Raw genomic sequence first — 18,987 nt, 5'->3', positions numbered from 1 at the left:
CCTAATGAATTTTTATTTGATTAATAATTTGAAAATCTCGCAAATGGATTGAATTTTCTCTATATTCTTAAAATGTATATTAAATTTGTATTAATTGAATTTTATTTATTATTCAATCAAGAAACTCATAGGTTATGCAAAATTTTAAAATAGAAAAAACTTGTTTATAGATGAGATAATTATAGATCTTTGACATTCTTATATTTTGCAACCATAAAGAGTAAAATACAACGACGATAATATACAACGAATGATTTATCAAAATGTACATGTACATCTAATAAAAAATTACCAAATACAAACAACAAGTACTCACCTTCAATCATACAAGTACTATACAAGTATTCGCCTTCAATCATGGAATCTTCAAATAAGGAACACCTGGCATCAGCATTTCAGTCACGTCTACTTCACGGCAACCTCAATATCTTCATATTCTTTCCTCCAACTTTGCTATAGCAACTAGTAAGCAACTGAAAAAAAATATAAGGGAGCAATGATGGAATTATGTAGAGACCAAGAGGCCATCCCTCCTCCGGGCTTTTGATTTGTTTTATTAGTACACAGGATTGTGCGTAGATTGTGTAGAATCGTATGAGATCCTACCTATTCTACCAAAATATAAATTTTTGTTTTGGTTTTTTTTATGAGACAAATTTTTGGTTTTGATGAGGTTTTAAGGATTTTTTTTTTCCATGTTGTTGTGATGATATGACTTTTTGTTTTTTTTTTTTAGAAAATTATATTAATGTAGGAAAATGATTTATAGTTTCTAGTTTTCACTTGTAATCAAAATGAAGAAATGCTTCATTATTTCTAGATAAAAAATTTGATGTTGGCTTTGTTGCTTTTTAAGTTATAATGTTATTAAATTTGTTTGATTAGTATACTAATTTGTGTTCTGTTATTACTAAAAAAAAATTTATATATAATTTTATCAATTATGCTTGTATTTGTATATTGATTGATTAATTTTTTTGAGCATGTTCTGTAATTGTTGCTGAGAGGTATAACTTGAATAGTTGAGTGGAAAATTGTATCTTGAAGTCTTTTGTAGCTTTAGTATACAAATATATAATGTTCACATGGATGATGGAATGTACAATTATGATTAGGATTATGGTTATAAGAACCTTGAAATGAAAATGATTAAATGTTTACTTCACCTTAATATTCATCTTACTTTGAGATTTCATATTGTAGTTAGTTAGTTTCCATTTGCTAACTGATTTTGGATTTTAAATTTAGAACTTAGAACCTAGAAAATATATTTTATATGCATTGATAAATATTTTGGTATTTTTTTTAGAATACTAAGTATTTTAACTTACACATAGGGAGAGGGGAGAAGATCTTAAAAAAACTGACAGTAGTGTATATCCAAAATGACCTAACTCTTAGATACATAGTACAATCTTTAAATCTCTTTGGAAAAAGAGTGAGAGTGAAAGATGTGTATCCAAGAGTTAAGCCCTTTTGGATATACATCATTGTCAGTTTCTTTAAGACATTCTCTCATTTTCCCGTGTGTAAAAAATATTTTGGTACTTGATTGCTAATTAAACATTTACTAAATTTTTTAAATACATTGACTTAGCGATGTATGACATCCAATTGCATTATATGATGCAAATATTTGTTTTTTTATTTTTTATTTATTTATTTATTTTTATAGATTGTTCTGTGTATCAAAAAATGTTGTAAAATTGGGTGAAATAAATATGTTTACACAAGGTTAAAGAAGAGAGAGAGAAGATAATATGACACAAGGAATTTACATGGTTCGGCAATATGCATTCGTCCACGGGAGGCAACAAAATAAAGTTTCACTATAATTGTGGAGATTACAACAATAACTTGAAGACAGTCTCACACAAACCCAAATCCCAAATACACCATTAATTCTCTCACAAATAAGTAGAGAGCACCCTATTTTAGACAAATTGCAAGACACAACTTCCTAGCTCTGGTACACACACACAGAAGAAGTTATTTTGCTATCTCCCTAGTTCACGTAGGAACTCTCCTTTTCTCTCACACAGCCTTTGGTCTCAATTGCTCCAACTCTATTTATAGCCAAGGTTCAGCCGAAATACCAACAATTTCAGCACACTAGAAACTTCTATTGTTAAGGAAGTCAACAAAGTGGCTAAGCAATCCATGCAACATTTAATGCATGAGTGTTGTGTTTCTTCGCGCAAGCTTACATACAAGGAATTGTATATCTTTGACTTTGTTAATCAAGTCATACTTTCACACATAAACATGCATCCATTTATGGCCTATGGAGTCATACATTTTGGCTATGCATGAATTTGGTTTGCATGTATTTTCGGCTAAAAGGTGAAGCATGGGTGCATCTAAAATGTTCCAGAACATGAGAGAATAGTGCAAGATTTCTATAAGCAAAGAAGTCAAATATTTTGGCCATGCATGAATATTGTTCAAGTCGGTGTTGTTTCCTTGCCAATTTCCTTGACTATTCATACAACATAGCATTTAATGCTTAGCCGAAATATTAATCCACTGTTATTAAAATTCAAGCCATTTCAACAAAAAAAATTATGCCTTTTGGATATACATCATTGTCAGTTTCTTTAAGACTTTCTCTCGTTTTTCTGTGTGTAAAAAATATTTTGATACTTGATTGCTAATTAAACATTTATTAAATTTTTTAGATACATTAACTTAGCAATATATGACATCCAATTGCATTATATGATGCAAATCTTTGTTATTTATTTATTCATTATTTTTTTATAGCTTGTGCTGTGTATCAAAAAATTATGCTATTTTGGATATACATCACTGACAGTTTCTTTAAGACATTCTCTTATTTTTCCGTGTAAAAAATATTTTGGTACTTGATTGCTAATTAAATATTTATTGGATTTTTTAGATACATTGACTTAGCGATGTATGACATGCAAATTACATTATATGATTCAAATCTTTGTTTTGTTTTGTTTTTTTTTTTTTTAATTTTTTATTTTATTATAGTTTGTGCCGTGTATCAAAAAGTTATGCCATTTTGAATATACATCACCGTCAATTTCTTTAAGACTTTCTCTCATTTTTTTTTGTGTGTAAAAAATATTTTGGTACTTGATTGCTAATTAAACATTTATTATTAAATTTTTTAGATACATTGACTAAGCAATGCATGTTATATCATTTTTCTTTGAAAATAAGTAGAATCATATGATTCACAATTTCCCATACATCCTACTATTCTACGTTGAATCTCCATCTTGACAACTTTGGCCTAAAGCATTATTCAAAGTTTTTATTTTCTCCCTCATACATATGACTTTGGAATTGAATATTATTTTTGAATTGGAAGTTTCCATGTTTGAAACTCTTTTTTATTTTTTATTTATTCATGACAAACAAAAAAAAAAGAAAAAAAAAAGTAAATCTCAACCGGGGAAAGTGATATTCCCCCTAAAAATCATGGTGGATAAATTGCCAGCCGATCTAAATCACAACGGTGAGAGTGTAATTATTCCTAATATAATATAGTCTTATCTTTAGTAAGGTCAGTACTAAAAACATTAAAAAAAAAAATAAAAATACCCTTCCTTATCATTCACAGTTCACACGCGCCAATCATTTTCTCACCCCGATTTTCTTAGGAAACAAACACCCCCTCCCCATAAAATACAAAAAAATTCCGTACGTTTCAAAAAAAGTCTTTTCTCTCTCTACGAACAGGCAAAAACTTTCCCTTCTTTTTCACTGCTCTCTTATTTGTATTCTTCTTCTTCTTCTCGATCAAAGCAAAAGCGTCCCTTAAGTTTCTCGATTCAGATCTCGTCGCTTTTTGCTTGCGGATCTCTAGGTCACCTGCAATGAGTCGCTACGATTCCAATCCTTTCGAAGAAGAGGAGGTCAATCCCTTCGCGGTGAGTTTTTCGCTTTTGTATACCCGTATTTTTTGTATTTCGTCGTTCAAATTTGATTCTGTGGATTCGGGAATGTATTGGTCTCTGGATTCGTCGAATTTTGTTGCTCTTTTTGCTGAAACTCTTTGTCGATCTCGATTTTGTAATTAGATCTGGTGCTGTATTCAAATTCCTAATTCGCAATGTGATTCGAAATTTCAAATAGCAAATATTTTTAATAAAATAAATTTTCTGTTTGGTTTCCGAGAAAGCGAGAAGAAATTTAAAGTCTTTCTAGCAATATGTTCTTTGTTAAATTTTTAGGTATCTGTCTATATATGCTAAGTTATTGAATTGAGATTGTACTCATTTGCTCGATATGTTTAGGATTGTTAAATAGTCTTTGTCTATGAATTTGAGTAAATGACATGTTGAATTTTGCCTGTCAAATACAAAGATTGAAAATATACTCTATAATAACCGAAGGTAAATGCGTGAGTTTGTAGCAGAATATGGTGATGATAAATAGAATGGAAATGGTTTAAAGAAGGTTTATGTTTTTCATTGTTTTGTCTTGGAGAGTTTTGTGGTAGCCCATAGACGGCAGTGAATTGATCGTGTAATACGGACCAATTTTATGGATTTTTCTTACTCATGAATTCTTTGATGGTTCTTCATTTATCCTATTTTTTTCCCCTTCATTTTTATTTTTATTTATTTATATGACCTTCATATAATGGGTTTTTATTTATATTATAGGACTCGGGAGCTAAAGGGAAAGGATCAGGGCAATCAAACTATGGTGGAGGTGCATTTTATATGACAGTAAGTTTGCCCTTTTCCTTTCCTTGGTACCTTTACTTTTTAACATATAAGACATATTTTCTTTTTGGCTAACTAATGTAGAAGAGGAAAGATAGGATATGGATTGGAGAAATTTGTTTAAGGATAGGGGTGGCATCTATTGATGAGAAGGTGAGGGAGAGTCGCTTGAGATGTTTTAGTCATGTGCCATTGTGCCAATGGGAGTGAATAATTCACTAGTGAAGAAGTGATTTGATTCAAGTTGAGGGAACGAAATGCTATAGAGGAAGATCTAAAATAAATTTGAGAAAGAGATGTGTTAATTAAGGAGGTGATAGAGTATGATTTTGGATTAGGATCTATGAAGCACGGGTGCGTTTCCGGATTCGGGTGCGGGTGTGGGTGCAGGTGTGGGACTTGTCAATTTTTGAAAAGTAGGGTGTGGGTGCGGGTGCGGTGATTAAAAAATTATTAAAAATATTTTTATTTATATTTTCTATATATTTTTACTATTAAAATATTCTTAAAAAACACATTACTATGGCCTTGGTTCACAAAATAAAGAAAGAAGAAGGCAAGAAACACAAAACAAAACACAAAACAAAAAAGAAAACACAAAAGAAGTAACAAATATTCAGAATAAAATTGAGGAATGATAGATTTAGGATGTTTGGGCCTCATTCAAAGCCGATTTTGGCTGTTACGGCATGATTCAAGGCTGATTTCGGCCTTTTTCGGCCGTTTCGGTCAATTTCGGCTGCCGGCAGATACAATTTGATTCTGGCTGAATCAGCCCGGTTTGGCGCAAAAAAAAAAAAAAAAAAAAAAAACTTAATACACATTTGGTAGACTGTAACAGTAATTACATAGGAATATGAATAGATATTACAATGAATACAAAATATTGTAATGTAATGCTTATTTCTATTTATTTGTTTGGTGATAACACAATAATAGAACCCTGAAAACAATGGAATAAAAGCATTTTAAATCAAACTTAAGATATATTTTAGGAAATATCTTACTCATATAATTATATTTCCTAAAAAATAATATTTTTTAAATTTGAAAAAGATTGAAAAAGATATTAGTTATTTTTTATGATTTTTTATTTTCATAATTGTTCCGTGCATATAGAAAGTTTGTTTATTTAGAAATATATTAATTGTAGAAATTATTACACCTACTAAGGAATAGTTATTACATCCCTTTTAGAGATGAATAGTTATTCCTCCTTTTAAAGAATAATTATTCATAAAGAATGACTATTCCCTGCAATAAAAATATAACCAAACTACTGAATAACTAAGCCATATAAATAACTATTACATTATAATCTACCAAACATACCCTTAGACGCGGTACCGACGCGTGTGGGCAGCGGTGTCGGTTGCCGCACCCCACATCGGACTCCGGTGCGACACCCTTCCAGCCACGTTGGTGCTTCCTAGATTAGGATGGAATGGCAAAAAAGTGTATAGGTGGTCATCCTAATTAGTCTGTTGAGGATCCATAGTTGACCCAAAGTTTGGGACTAAGATTTTGTTGTTGTTTTGATGCAGAACAGGCATCTATGATGTGCTTAATTTTCATAATGAGCAACATTATTCATAGTTTTCAGGTTCCTTTACATTGTTTGGTCGGTTGATCCAGAGGTGTGGATGGCATTGGTTATTGGGTTGATTGATTCTGAATATTACAGAACTGGAAAATTTGGATTCATATATATGTTGAAATTCATTTCTATTTTTTGTAATTGATTTAAGTACTTCATGATGTTGCAATCAATTGGTAGAACTCTGGAGGTTTGACAAGAATATGAGATTAGACTTTAACAGGATCTTCTTCAATCTGATAGCTTTAGTTCTTGAGTTATATGTATTTGTTTCATGTTCAGAGTGTTCATTATCGTGAACACAATGTTTTTTTTTTCCAAAAGTCCTATTACCTATATAAAAAGAAGACTTTAACAGGACCTTTTCCAGACTTCAAAGCTGCTGTGGCATTGAAACTCTTATTAATGAAGTAATGAAAACCTGGGATGATGACTGCTGCTAAATCACTCATTTAGGAAGTAAGACTAACAAGATATCTTGACTCGTTTATTTTGACAGACTTGATGTACTGGAATCATCTACTTGTAGCCTTAAGCAACACATTTAACTCTTATTCTTCTGTTTGGTTATATATGCTTAATCTTTCTGGCTAGTACCCTGTCCGCATTACTTGTTTAGCTTGTTTGCTTCATGAAATTTTATTCAGGGGGAGCTGTTTCAAAGTTATGGTTGTCTACTGTGACATTTTCTCATATTCATATGTGTATGCATCAGCATGCAGTAGTGGGTTGAGGGTGCTTTCATGATATACTGACTCCATATAAATTCTTATGAAATTATTCTTTTAACATTTATAGAATCCTGGAAGTGTTCCCCCTGCAACCTCAAGGCTTTCACCCCTGCCTCCTGAACCCTATGATCGCGGTGCTACGATTGATATTCCTCTTGATAATACAAAGGTAGATTACATTACTCAAAATGTTAAATTGGAAACTACATCTTGCTATCGGAATTTTCTGTTTTAGCAAATATTTCATTTTTTTCATTTAATTTGTTTACTGTTTAACTTAAGGATTTGAGATTAAAGGAGAAGGAGCTCCAGGCTAAAGAGGCAGAGTTGAAAAGGAGGGAACAGGTAATTACTCTAAAATTTCATATTATAGATTCTGAAAATGTATGGGTAAATTATACAATCTTTGTGGACCATTCTTTTTTTTTGATAAGTAAAAAAAGTTTGTAGACCCATCTTTCATGTCAATGGCATTAAAAGCAGTTGGGTTTGTTCATTTTGGGGTTCATATATTGCCAATGAGCTCTAGTTCAAACAACACTTCCTCGCCTTGTAAGATCAAGGTGGAAAGTGTGGTCGTGAGTTTAAGACATATCAAAAAAGTGTGTATAACTTACCAATCAATAAGAAAAAAAGAAAAGAAAAATATAGCGTTCATATTGGGCAATTCTCTTCTAGTAGGAAGAATGCATGATAATTGTAATTGCAGACTTGGAAAGAATTATAGTCAGTGACTTTTTGACTGACCTTTTGTAGGTCTACTAAATATTCATATAAAAAACTTTATTGCTTTGTTTTTCTCCTAAAAATAGTTTCTTATCATTATTTTCAATCTCTTATGTTATATACAAGTTTATAACTAGTTGTATATAGTGATATACACACACACACTCTAAACGTTTTACTTAGCTGTGCTTTATCTGGGTTCTTAATTTAAATTTGTACATCATATGTTGTTAGTGCAGCCATAATTTTATTTATTTATTTATTTTGAGTAATTTTGTATGCTTTTAGACATAAGCTGAGATTATTTGGTAATCACATATCAGCTTTCTTAATGCATTGCAGGAAATAAAACGGAGGGAAGACGCTGCAGCACGAGGTATATTCATTTTTCATGTGCAACTGCAATTGAAAGAAACAATGACAGCAGTGTGCATTGCCGATTTTCCTTTTACTTACAGTGTAAGTTCTTTCTTTTGTTTTGCAGCTGGAATTGTTTTAGAGGAGAAAAATTGGCCACCGTTTTTTCCTATTATCCATCATGACATTGCAAATGAAATACCTATCCATCTACAAAGAGTTCAGTATGTTGCTTTCACAACATATTTGGGTATGTTAGCTAAAATTCCTATATCTTGGTTGTTAGTTTCAGTGTTTTAATGTTCATATAATACGCGCTTGTATGTATTATATGTTTCTCACTTTTCGTTGTACATGTATTAGTATTTTGATTTGGCAATTTTTTTTTGGTAATAGAGGAATAAAATGCGTTTATAGTTAACTAAATGATTACACTTATTCTCAGAAACATCAAACTTTAGAGCATCCAGAACATGAGCTGGAGGGGAAACATTAGGAACAAAATCAATGCAGCCAGCTTTAGTAAGAATGTCTTTGTATCCATTGGCTTCTATGTAGATGTGATGTTGGTTGTGCTGCTTAGGCACCTGCACTCATCAACAATAGTCCTCAAAGAAGCATTAGTGGCTTGTTTGATTTAATTAGTTCAATAGCTGTCAGAGAGTTACGTTCAATCTCTAAGCATGTAATTCCCATATCTAGTGCCATACTCAACCCATCTTTAAGAGACCCCAACTTGGCTTGGAGGCTGCTTGTGACACCAATTGCATGTGAAAAACCTCTCAACCATTGCCCTTTATGACCCCTAGAAGCCCCCTCCTTCTGCAACCCCTGGATTCCCTAAGAAGGAGCCATCTGTGTTGAGCTTGACGGACCCAACCCTGTGATTTTGCAAATGATGTTAAATATTTTAGCTTTGTTTGAAAGTGGAATTTAGTGGCATTATGTGAAAGAAGTGAGCCCTCTCTCTTTGTGGGTGGGGTTAAATAAGGGGGAAAAGAAAATACAGCCACTACTTTTATCTTAATTAAAAAGCTATTGAGGTTGTTAGAGCATTCAACTTAAAAGTTTAAGTTATATAAAGGATAATTGGCCTTGTCAAGAGTCTTGTAGCTCAACTAACACCTATTGTTGTTTCCAATGAAGTCATCCAAGGTTCAAATCTCTCCTCCCCCATTATAATTATTGTATTATCAAAAAGAAAAGGATGATTGGCTTTGGTTCTTTCTCATGAAGGTTGATACCCTATATCAGTGCATCTAATAAATGAGGAGAATACTATTTAAGTTCCTTTTTTTTTTTTTAATTGTTTAGTTACGCTCCCATTAGGTCTTGTATCCATGATCTCACCCTCTCTCATTCTTATTAGGGGAGGAGGAGGTGACTTTGACCTAGAGGCCATTGGCATTTTAATTCTGGCTTGTTACTTTTAAGTTTGTAATTAAAGAATATGGTAGCATTTTGAATTAGCCTCTGTCTTACAGCGAATCTGATATTCATTAATGCTTAATTCCATATTCAAAAAGTACCCTAAGCATTTAAAATTTTATTTTTATTTTCGATTTTAGATCATATGCTGAATTGCTGATAATATGGACATTGTCGCTTGTGGTTGAGATATACCTCTGTTCAATGGTTGAGACAGCTTGGCGACTTTATTTTGTATTCCCTGATTTTATATAAAAGAAAAATAAAGTTTTGATAAAGCATGCCAAAATGGTCTCTACAAAAAAATAAAAAAGTGACTTTGAAAGAACTTTGTAATGTTTTGCAGGTTTGGTTGTCTGTCTTTTGTGGAATATTGTGGCAGTTACCACAGCCTGGATCAAAGGAGAAAGTATGTCTTGCAACTTAATTCAAACCCATAATCTTATTACATTACTTTTCTTTGACAGGTAAAAAATAATCTTATTACATTACATTCTTGAATAATTTGGTCTTTTGAAATTTTCTTCTCTTGCAGGTCCAACAATTTGGTTTCTTGCTATCATCTACTTCATAGCAGGGGTTCCTGGAGGATATGTAATGTGGTATCGCCCTCTTTACCGTGCAATGAGGTACTGTTCTGTAAGATTTGACCTTGATTGTTTTGTTCACTCCTGGGAAAAAACTTTATAGCTGACTTCCATCCTATTTGCAAGGACTTTGAAATGATTTATTCTCATTGTTCTGTTTATTTATGGGATGGGTGGCACCATTTTGAAGCTCCAAAACGTCAATGAAACAAGTTGTAAATTTGGGAGAAGTATGGAAAGAATGTGAAATACTGGGGAGGCTTTGACACACAAATAGACTCATTATGTTGGAGAAATATTATACATATAGTTGCATTTTTAGGTGGTATAATAAATCAATAAAAGAAGTGTTTTTAGGCGGTATGAATAAATAATTATTTGTGAAAATATGTAATGCATTTATGGGGCCAGGGAAGGAAGTGTTTCTCTTTTAAAATAAATAAGTAAAAGTAGGTGTGAGAGATACAAAGAAGAGATTGCGTTAAGTTAGTGCTGACATTGGAAAACATTTGATAGTTGCTTTTGATCTATGTTTCGACTATTTGAATTCATTAGGATGACTGGGATGTTATTTATATTAAGACCCGTTAACTGCTATGGTAACCTTTGCTGCTTCAAAATCGTCCACACTAACAATCCATCCCGCTCTTCCAAAAGGGGATTTTAGTAAATAACTAAATATGACACTTGGGCTAAGGGTCAAGTTGGTATTTTTCTTACATCTCCCCCCTTGTGGCCCAGGTATCATATAGTCATTTTATTTCTGTCTTTCCATACATAACCAAAGAATGGAAAAGACTCTTCAAGAGTCTTGGGTCCTAGAAGTGCTTGATAAATACTGCCAAAGCCCAATACTGCAGAGGAAATTAAGTGAAGTACTTTAGATACAAAGTATGGAAAGGTATATATAACTTCTCCACCAGGACCTACCCCCAACCTAGAGTAGCTAGGTGGGTAAGTAAAATTCTTGGACGAAAGAAAAAGCCGATGGTTTTTCTTTTTGGCTGCCCATTTCTTGTTTTATATAAAATTTGGTTTTATTGTTTGTTCTGACATATCAGGTTCTCTTATAACATTTTGTGCCATTTCTTGTTACAGGAGTGATAGTGCTATTAAGTTTGGGTTGTTTTTCTTGGTTTACCTGGTAAGTTCATTTATGTTTTGACTTTAATGTTCTTTCTGCGTAGAAGTATTAGGATTACCTCTATTCTGTTTTTTTCAATGCAGATACACATTGGCTTTTGCATCTTAGCTGCAGTTGCTCCTCCCATTATTTTCAAGGGGAAATCTCTGGCGTAAGATTTCTTTTACATTGTTGCATTCAAGGGTCTTTGGTTTGCTACATAATAGCTGATTTTGCTCTTTTCAGTGATTGGTTCTTTAGGAAGTAGGTCACAAAGATAAATGTAGAAGAAGTGGGGGAACTCCTATATACTATAATCTTGCTTTTTGATTTTTGATTTTTGATTTTTTTTTTTTTATTTTTTTATTTTTTTTTATGGATATATTTACATGAATATTGTGCTGAAGGCTTTTTTGATATATTAAAAATGTTGGCAGAAGTTGCTAGACCATTATAGTTACGGCTGCTGTTCACTGGGGCTTCAGTCACAACTATTTTGTGGTTCAAGAGCCTCAGGGTGTGTGCATAACTTACCAATGGTAAAGGAAAGGATATACCGTTTAAACCAGGGTGTTTGCATATAGTCAGCACTAACCAAGTTTTTTTCTCCCCTTTTTTTTGGAGGGGGGTGGGGGTGGGTGGGATATGTAGTCATCATGTTTTCCTGCAAAGCAGTTTTGACATATATATGCAAAGAACTTGCGTTTCCTAGTTTAATATCAGTTATAATCTTTTGTAAACTGAAGCTCATGTTTGTATGGTGTGTTTTTGTGGACAGTGGTATTTTGCCAGCAATTGACTTGATGAGCGGTAATGCCTTGGTTGGGGTAAGTTTTAGATTATGTTACTCCATATTGATGTTATCACTGGAACACTAACAGCAGCAATAAATTGGTTTCGCCTACTAGTAGTTCTGGTAATAGCCAGGAAGAAAAAGGTTATAGTAAGAATAATTTGTGTTTTGATTTTTGACCAAGTAAATCTCAACTTAATGGTACTATCTTAGTCGATGTCATGTAATTTGTGAAATTGGGTTATGTCCAGGTTTAACTCTTGCCAACTGTAAAAGAAAAAAGGACGAGGAATGAATTGTCAAGTTGTTAATGGCTGATGTTGATTGTTGTATTCTGACAATGCTTTTGTTCTTGCAGATATTTTACTTTATCGGATTTGCATTCTTCTGCCTAGAATCATTGCTCAGTATCTGGGTTATTCAGGTTGGACAATTTAGACTTAAAATTGCATTATTTTTATGGTTTGTGTTGTTTTGGTTTCTAAGACTTGTTTTATTTGCTACTATTTGCAGCAAGTATACATGTATTTCCGAGGCAGTGGCAAGGCTGCTGAGATGAAGCGTGATGCAGCAAGAGGGACCATGAGGGCAGCACTATGACGGGGCACATATTGAGCTGAGATGTTATTTGTGAATGGATTTCGGCTGATTTGCTCCCAGAGTTGATTCCTAGAGTTGGCTCATTCCTCTCACCCATTTTCGGCTTGCTTTATACAGTTACTGTTTTGATGTGATTTCTTCTGTATTTTGATACTAAAAGACGAATCTTAGACTTGGCTTAATATTAAATACATTTACTATTGCAGTTTGGGTTCACACAGCATGAGTATAACCTGTCTCACTCGGTAATTAAGCCCATGTACTTTTGAATTTTGATTTGAGAAATTTTCTCAAATTGCATAGCAATGCCAAATACCATACCATCAAAAATATGGCCGAGCCTTAATAAATGAATTGGACTAGAAGGTGCTCCTCTGATCGTTTTAGCTTATAGACTTGTACCAAGTCGACGAAAACTGTCATCCAATAGTGAAAGTATATCTGGCCTGCATTGCCTCTAAATCTAAAACCCATCAACAACAAAGCGATAACAATCAAATAAACTTTGGGGCAGCATGATTCTACACATATTTACGGTAGGTCCAAATAACCCAGAAATCTTTTTCATCTTTTGTACCTGGAAATCATTTTCATCTTTTGTTTTTGGTTCGTGAAGTTTTCCTTAGACGGGAGAGTAGTCGTGATTCCTGAATTACTTTACCCAAAAAACAAAAGGGACAAGTTCCCGAAACTTGAGCTGTGATAGCGCAGGGGAAGACTTTTCTCAAAAAAAAAAAAGAGACGCATTGTGGTGGGTCTTGATTAAAATTGGGCTATAGGGTCCGTTTGGATTGAGCTTATTGTTGCTGAAAACTGAAAACTGAAAATTGAAAATACTGTAACAAAATAATTTTTAAATGTGTGAAAAGTACTATGGAACCTATTTTTAATATTTTTTAATACGTAATCAGTATTGCTACAGCATATAAACAGTACTGCTCACATGAGGCAACAAAGTAGCCCACTTTAAGTCCTCTACCCAACCAAAAGAAAAAGGCAAAAATGCAAGGTAGATTTTTTAGTGTTTGTCTTTTTCACAGCTGAGATTATTCAGAAATAATTTAATTAATAATTATATAAAAATAAAAATAAAAATAAAATAAATGTTATAGCTAATAAAACTTCCTTAAAATATATTAAAAAAAAATTAAATACTTTTCAAGTGAATTTTCGCATCTTAATTAAGAAAATGGAAATAACAAAAAGTGAATAAAGAATTTGATATAATAATAATAAAGCTAAAACAACGTTAATCACCCATTAATCTTTTATTTGTTTAAATTTGATTTTTACAAGTGGAAAAGAAAGTAAGAAACCGTAAAAAGTAAATGGGAAAAAGAAAGAAAGAAAGAAAGAAAGAAAAGAATGCTACCAATTTGCTAAATGGCAAATGCGAAATAGTAGAAAAATGGGGGCAATTAGTAGTGGTAATCAAACGGCTATAATGAAAAGCTGAATGATGAATGGATTTGGTAGCAAACAAATTTGGGTTCAATCAGATTTTTTTTTTTTTAGATAGAAGGGTTCAATCAGATTTAATATGAACAAAAACCTCATTCTCATCTGACCCCACCCACTGGTTTGGTTTATTCTTCAGATTCACAGCTGATTTTTTTTTTTTTGACCAGATTAAAAAAAAAAAAGAAAAAAAAAAGGCCTTCTCTGCTCAGTCTATAAATATAAGCAATACCCTAATCTTTCTTTCTGAGACAACAAAACCTGTACATGCCAAAAACCCATTAAACCCAAAACCTCCAATCTTCTAAAAATTATATTAAAAAAAAAAAAAAAATGATGCTCCACAGTTACAGTTACAAGTACAGTTACAGTTCCAGAGAAGAAAGTCTCCACCACAGCTCAATGCAAAGCCATGTCTTCTCTCAAAGTAAGCTTCCAACCCCTGACTCTCTTTTCAAAACTAGGGCTTTTCTAAGGTTTAGTCTGCACAACCTTAACTCTGCTAAAACACAACACTACCCTTTTCAACATGCTTCACCTTCTCCCCAACCCCTTGATATTTCAGTAAGCTCACACCTCCAGAAGCACAATCTAAAGGGACCTGGGGTTTTTATAGGGTTTAAGCTTCAGTGCCATTCTAGAACAGTAGCTTTGCCCACAAAGAATTCTTCAATTAATGGTAGGAAGAAGAGGTATGGAGGTGTTTTGCCTTCCATTTTAAGGTCTTTGGAGTCACAGGTTGATGTTGAGAAGACCCTTAATTCGTTTTGTGGGAATTTGAGTCCAAAAGAGCAGACTGTGATTCTCAAAGAACAGAGTAGTTGGGAAAGAGTTACTAGGGTTTTTGAGTGGTTTAAGTCGCAGAAGGGCTATGTGCCCAATGTAATTCACTATAATGTTGTGCTTCGTGCATTGGGTAGAGCTCAGAAATGGGATGAGTTGAGGCTTTGTTGGGTTGAAATGGCGAAAAACGGTGTTTTGCCAACGAATAATACGTATGGGATGCTTGTCGATGTGTATGCAAAAGCTGGGCTCATGAAAGAATCACTTTTGTGGATTAAACACATGAAGCAAAGGGGGGTTTTTCCAGATGAGGTTACGATGAATACAGTTGTTCGGGTGTTAAAGGATGCAGGGGAGTTTGATAGGGCAGACAGGTTTTATAAAGATTGGTGTGTTGGGCGAGTTGAATTGGATGATCTTCATTTGGATTCTATTGCTGATTCTGTAAATGCGACTAACTCAGCACCTATTAGTTTCAAGCATTTTTTGTCAACTGAGCTTTTCAAGACGGGTGGGAGAGTTTTTAATCCAAAAGTTATGAAAGCAGCGGATGTGGAGATTTCTGTTCGGAAGCCAAGGCTTACATCTACATATAACACTCTAATTGATTTGTATGGGAAGGCCGGGCGACTTAATGATGCAGCTGAGGTGTTTGCTGAAATGTTGAAGTCTGGGGTGGCAATGGATACAATTACTTTTAATACTATGATCTTTACTTGTGGAAGCAATGGGAATATGTCAGAGGCAGAATTGTTGCTTACTAAGATGGAAGAAAGGGGTATATCTCCTGATACAAAAACTTTTAACATCTTTCTATCTTTGTATGCTGATGCGGGGAACATTGATGCCGCTCTCAAGTGTTACTGGAAGATTAGGGAGGCGGGTCTTTTCCCTGATAGTGTAACTCATAGAGCTGTGCTTCATATACTCTGTGAGAGAAATATGTTTCATGATGTGGAGGCTGTGCTTTTGGAAATGGAGAGATATGGCTTGCATGTTGATGAGCACTCTCTTCCTGGTATTATTAAGATGTATATTGATGAAGGATTGCTTCATCAGGCAAAATCCTTTTTCGAAAAGAGTCAATCTAGTGGTAGGTTGTCATCAAAGACACGTGCAGCAATTATAGATGCTTATGCTGAAAAGGGACTGTGGGCTGAAGCTGAGACCGTGTTCTTTGGGATGAGAGATTTGGTTGGACAGAAGAAGGGTGTTTTGGAGTACAATGTTATGATCAAAGCTTATGGAAAGGCAAAGCTTTATGATAATGCGTTCTCTCTCTTCAAGGGCATGAGAAACTGTGGGTCTTGGCCTGATGAATGTACTTATAATTCTCTCATTCAAATGTTTGCTGGAGGTGATTTAGTGGAACAAGCTAAGGACCTCTTAGCTGAAATGCTGGTAATGGGTTTTAAGCCCCATTGTCTGACCTTCTCTGCTGTTATTGCATGCTATGCCCGTCTTGGCCAGCTTTCTGATGCTGTTGGTGTCTACCAAGAAATGGTGCAAGTAGGAGTTACACCAAATGAAGTAGTGTATGGGTCTTTGATCAATGGATTTGCAGAATCTGGCAGAGTTGAAGATGCTCTTCAATGCTTCCGCCGGATGGAAGAATCTGGGATTTTGGCAAATCAAATTGTGTTGACATCCCTGATTAAGGTTTATAGTAAGCTGGGGAGCTTGGAAGGAGCAAAAGCACTTTATGAGAGGATGAAAAATTTAGAGGGTGGTCTGGATATTGTTGCATCAAACAGCATGATTAATCTCTATGCAGATCTGGGGATGGTATCTGAAGCTAAATTGGTTTTTGAAGATTTGAGAGAAAAGGGTTGGGCTGATGGGGTTTCATTTGCAACAATGATGTACCTTTACAAGAACATGGGCATGCTTGATGAAGCCATTGATGTTGCAGAGGAGATGAAACAGTCAGGTTTACTAAGGGACTGTGCTTCATATAATAAGGTAATGGCTTGTTATGCCACCAATGGGCAGTTACGTGAGTGTGGTGAATTGTTGCATGCGATGGTGACTCGGAAGCTCTTGCCTGATAGTGGGACCTTTAAAGTATTATTCACTGTATTGAAGAAGGGAGGTTTTCCTATTGAAGCAGTAACACAGCTACAGTCATCTTACCAGGAAGGGAAACCTTATGCTCGACAAGCTGTAATCACCTCTGTTTTCTCTGTAGTGGGTATGCATGCTTTTGCAATTGAGTCCTGTGAAACCTTTGCAAAAGCTGATGTGGTTCTTGATTCTTCTGCCTACAATGTTGCTATATATGCTTATGGGGTATCTGGGGAAATTGACAAGGCTTTGAACACATTCATGAAAATGCAGGATGAGGACCTGGAAGCAGACCTTGTAACATATATTAACTTGGTAGTTTGTTATGGAAAAGCTGGTATGGTTGAGGGTGTGAAGCGGATTTACAGCCAACTAAAATTTGGAGAGATAGAGCCCAATGAATCCTTGTTCAAGGCTATTATTGATGCGTATAAAAATGCCAACAGAAATGACCTTGCTAAATTGGTTACCCAAGAGATGAGATTCGCTTTTGACTCTCAACTGCCATCTAATTCTGTAACTGAAGATGAGTCTGATGACTTGCAACAATTATCTGATTCTGAAACCTTCAATGAGTATGATGCAGTTTCTTCACGTCTCTAGGATTTATTGTATGTTCAAAGTGTGAGGCTCCCTTTAGTGTACACTGTATAGAAGTAGCATTTTTGCAAGCTTTGAAGATAGTGTATTTATGAATGATACATAGTTCATTATCAGAAAAGAAAAAAATTGTACAATAGTGGATTGATGGAAGATTCTAATAAACAAGTTTAGGTTTTTCATCAAGAGACGTAAATCTGAGGCAAGTACATGTATAATATGAGAATGTTTTTAATATGTAAATACCAAAATTTTCATTTATCCTCTTTGTGTTTGCGAAATATTGTTGATTCCCATCTAAAGTGATCACTCAAACTGTGAGATGAGTATGATGAAATTTGGTATTTACATATTAAAAATACCAAATTTTTTTCACGGTCTTTAGGATCCACAATTACTGTATGCTCAAAGTGTGAGGCTTCCTCTGGTGTACACTGTATAGAAGCAGCATTTTTGTAAGCTTAGAAGATTGTGTATGCATGAATAATTCATAATCAGAAAAGAGAAAAATACTATTGGATTGATGTTTTGTAGGTTTGGTTGTCTCTTTTGTGGAATATTGTGGCAGTTACCATAGCCTGAATCAAAAGGGAAGGTTTGTTTTGCAACTTAATTTAGGCCCATTATTTTTATTAACTAGCATTCTTGCATAATTTGTTCTTAAACTTTTCTCTGTGTAGGTCTGACAATTTAGTTTCTTGCTATCATCTACTTTATATCAGGGGTTCCAGGAGCATATTTCTTGTGGTATCACCCTCTTTGTTGTGCAATGAGGTACTGTTCTGTGAGATTTGACCTTGATTGTTTTGTTCGCCTCTGGGAGAAAACTGTATAGCAGACTTCCACACTATTTTTGAGGACTTTGAAATGATTAATTCTGATTATTATGTTCACCATTTTGAAGCTCAAAAATGTCAATGAAACAACTTGTAAATTTAGGGAAAGTATGGAAAGAATGTGAAATACTTGGAGACTTTGACACACAAACAAAAGGTAGCAAAGTATTTTTAGGTGGTATAAATAAACTAACTTACCAAAAGAAAAAAAGGTGTTATAAATAAACCAATGACAAAAGTATGTTTAGGTGGTATAAATAAATAATTACTGGTAAAAATATGTAATGCGTGCAATTCTTTTTTATTATTCTTATAATAAAAAAGAGTACAAGTATGAGAGATACTGTCTTTGGACTATTTGAATCAATTAGGATGCAGACAATAAAGAATGTAGCAGTAAATATGATGATAACCAGTGTCCCTCTGTGTCCATGGTGAGTTATCTGTATACAACAGATGTCCATTCCCTGCTTGTAAATAGTTGTCAATATATCAATTTATAATGTCAATTTGTCAATTGGAATAATGGACGTTTAATCCATGAACTTTGATGCATTAATGGATGCATTGATATTTAGGTAGTTCTGATCACTGGGAT

The 18,987-nt window shown here is 33.9% G+C and overlaps 2 protein-coding genes across 3 annotated transcripts; both read left to right on the top strand.

Annotated features, from left to right (window-relative positions):
- The first annotated feature begins 3,581 nt into the window (after positions 1 to 3,581).
- LOC115955953 (secretory carrier-associated membrane protein 1) lies at positions 3,582 to 12,893 on the top strand. 2 transcript variants are annotated; one of them, XM_031074376.1, is made up of 13 exons: positions 3,582 to 3,905; positions 4,644 to 4,709; positions 7,102 to 7,203; positions 7,317 to 7,379; positions 8,103 to 8,136; positions 8,245 to 8,367; positions 9,892 to 9,954; positions 10,081 to 10,174; positions 11,231 to 11,276; positions 11,360 to 11,427; positions 12,034 to 12,082; positions 12,407 to 12,472; positions 12,562 to 12,893. In XM_031074376.1, exons 1-13 carry the CDS (start codon positions 3,852 to 3,854, stop codon positions 12,646 to 12,648), a joined length of 915 nt encoding a protein of 304 aa, XP_030930236.1. In that variant the 5' UTR covers positions 3,582 to 3,851; the 3' UTR covers positions 12,649 to 12,893. The 2 variants fall into 2 exon arrangements, with proteins under 2 accessions (XP_030930236.1, XP_030930237.1); XM_031074377.1 differs by lacking the exon at positions 4,644 to 4,709 and having other exon boundaries at positions 12,562 to 12,868.
- Positions 12,894 to 14,353: 1,460 nt separating this feature from the next.
- Positions 14,354 to 17,790, top strand: LOC115957615 (pentatricopeptide repeat-containing protein At1g73710). Its single transcript, XM_031075907.1, has one exon. The coding sequence runs from the start codon at positions 14,440 to 14,442 to the stop codon at positions 17,554 to 17,556; it is 3,117 nt and encodes a 1,038-aa protein (XP_030931767.1). The 5' UTR covers positions 14,354 to 14,439; the 3' UTR covers positions 17,557 to 17,790.
- Positions 17,791 to 18,987: the final 1,197 nt, after the last annotated feature.

Source organism: Quercus lobata, chromosome 8, assembly GCF_001633185.2.
Source record: "Quercus lobata isolate SW786 chromosome 8, ValleyOak3.0 Primary Assembly, whole genome shotgun sequence".
In the NCBI taxonomy this organism is placed as follows: Eukaryota; Viridiplantae; Streptophyta; class Magnoliopsida; order Fagales; family Fagaceae; genus Quercus; species Quercus lobata.
This window is presented reverse-complemented; position numbering and strand designations above follow the sequence as displayed.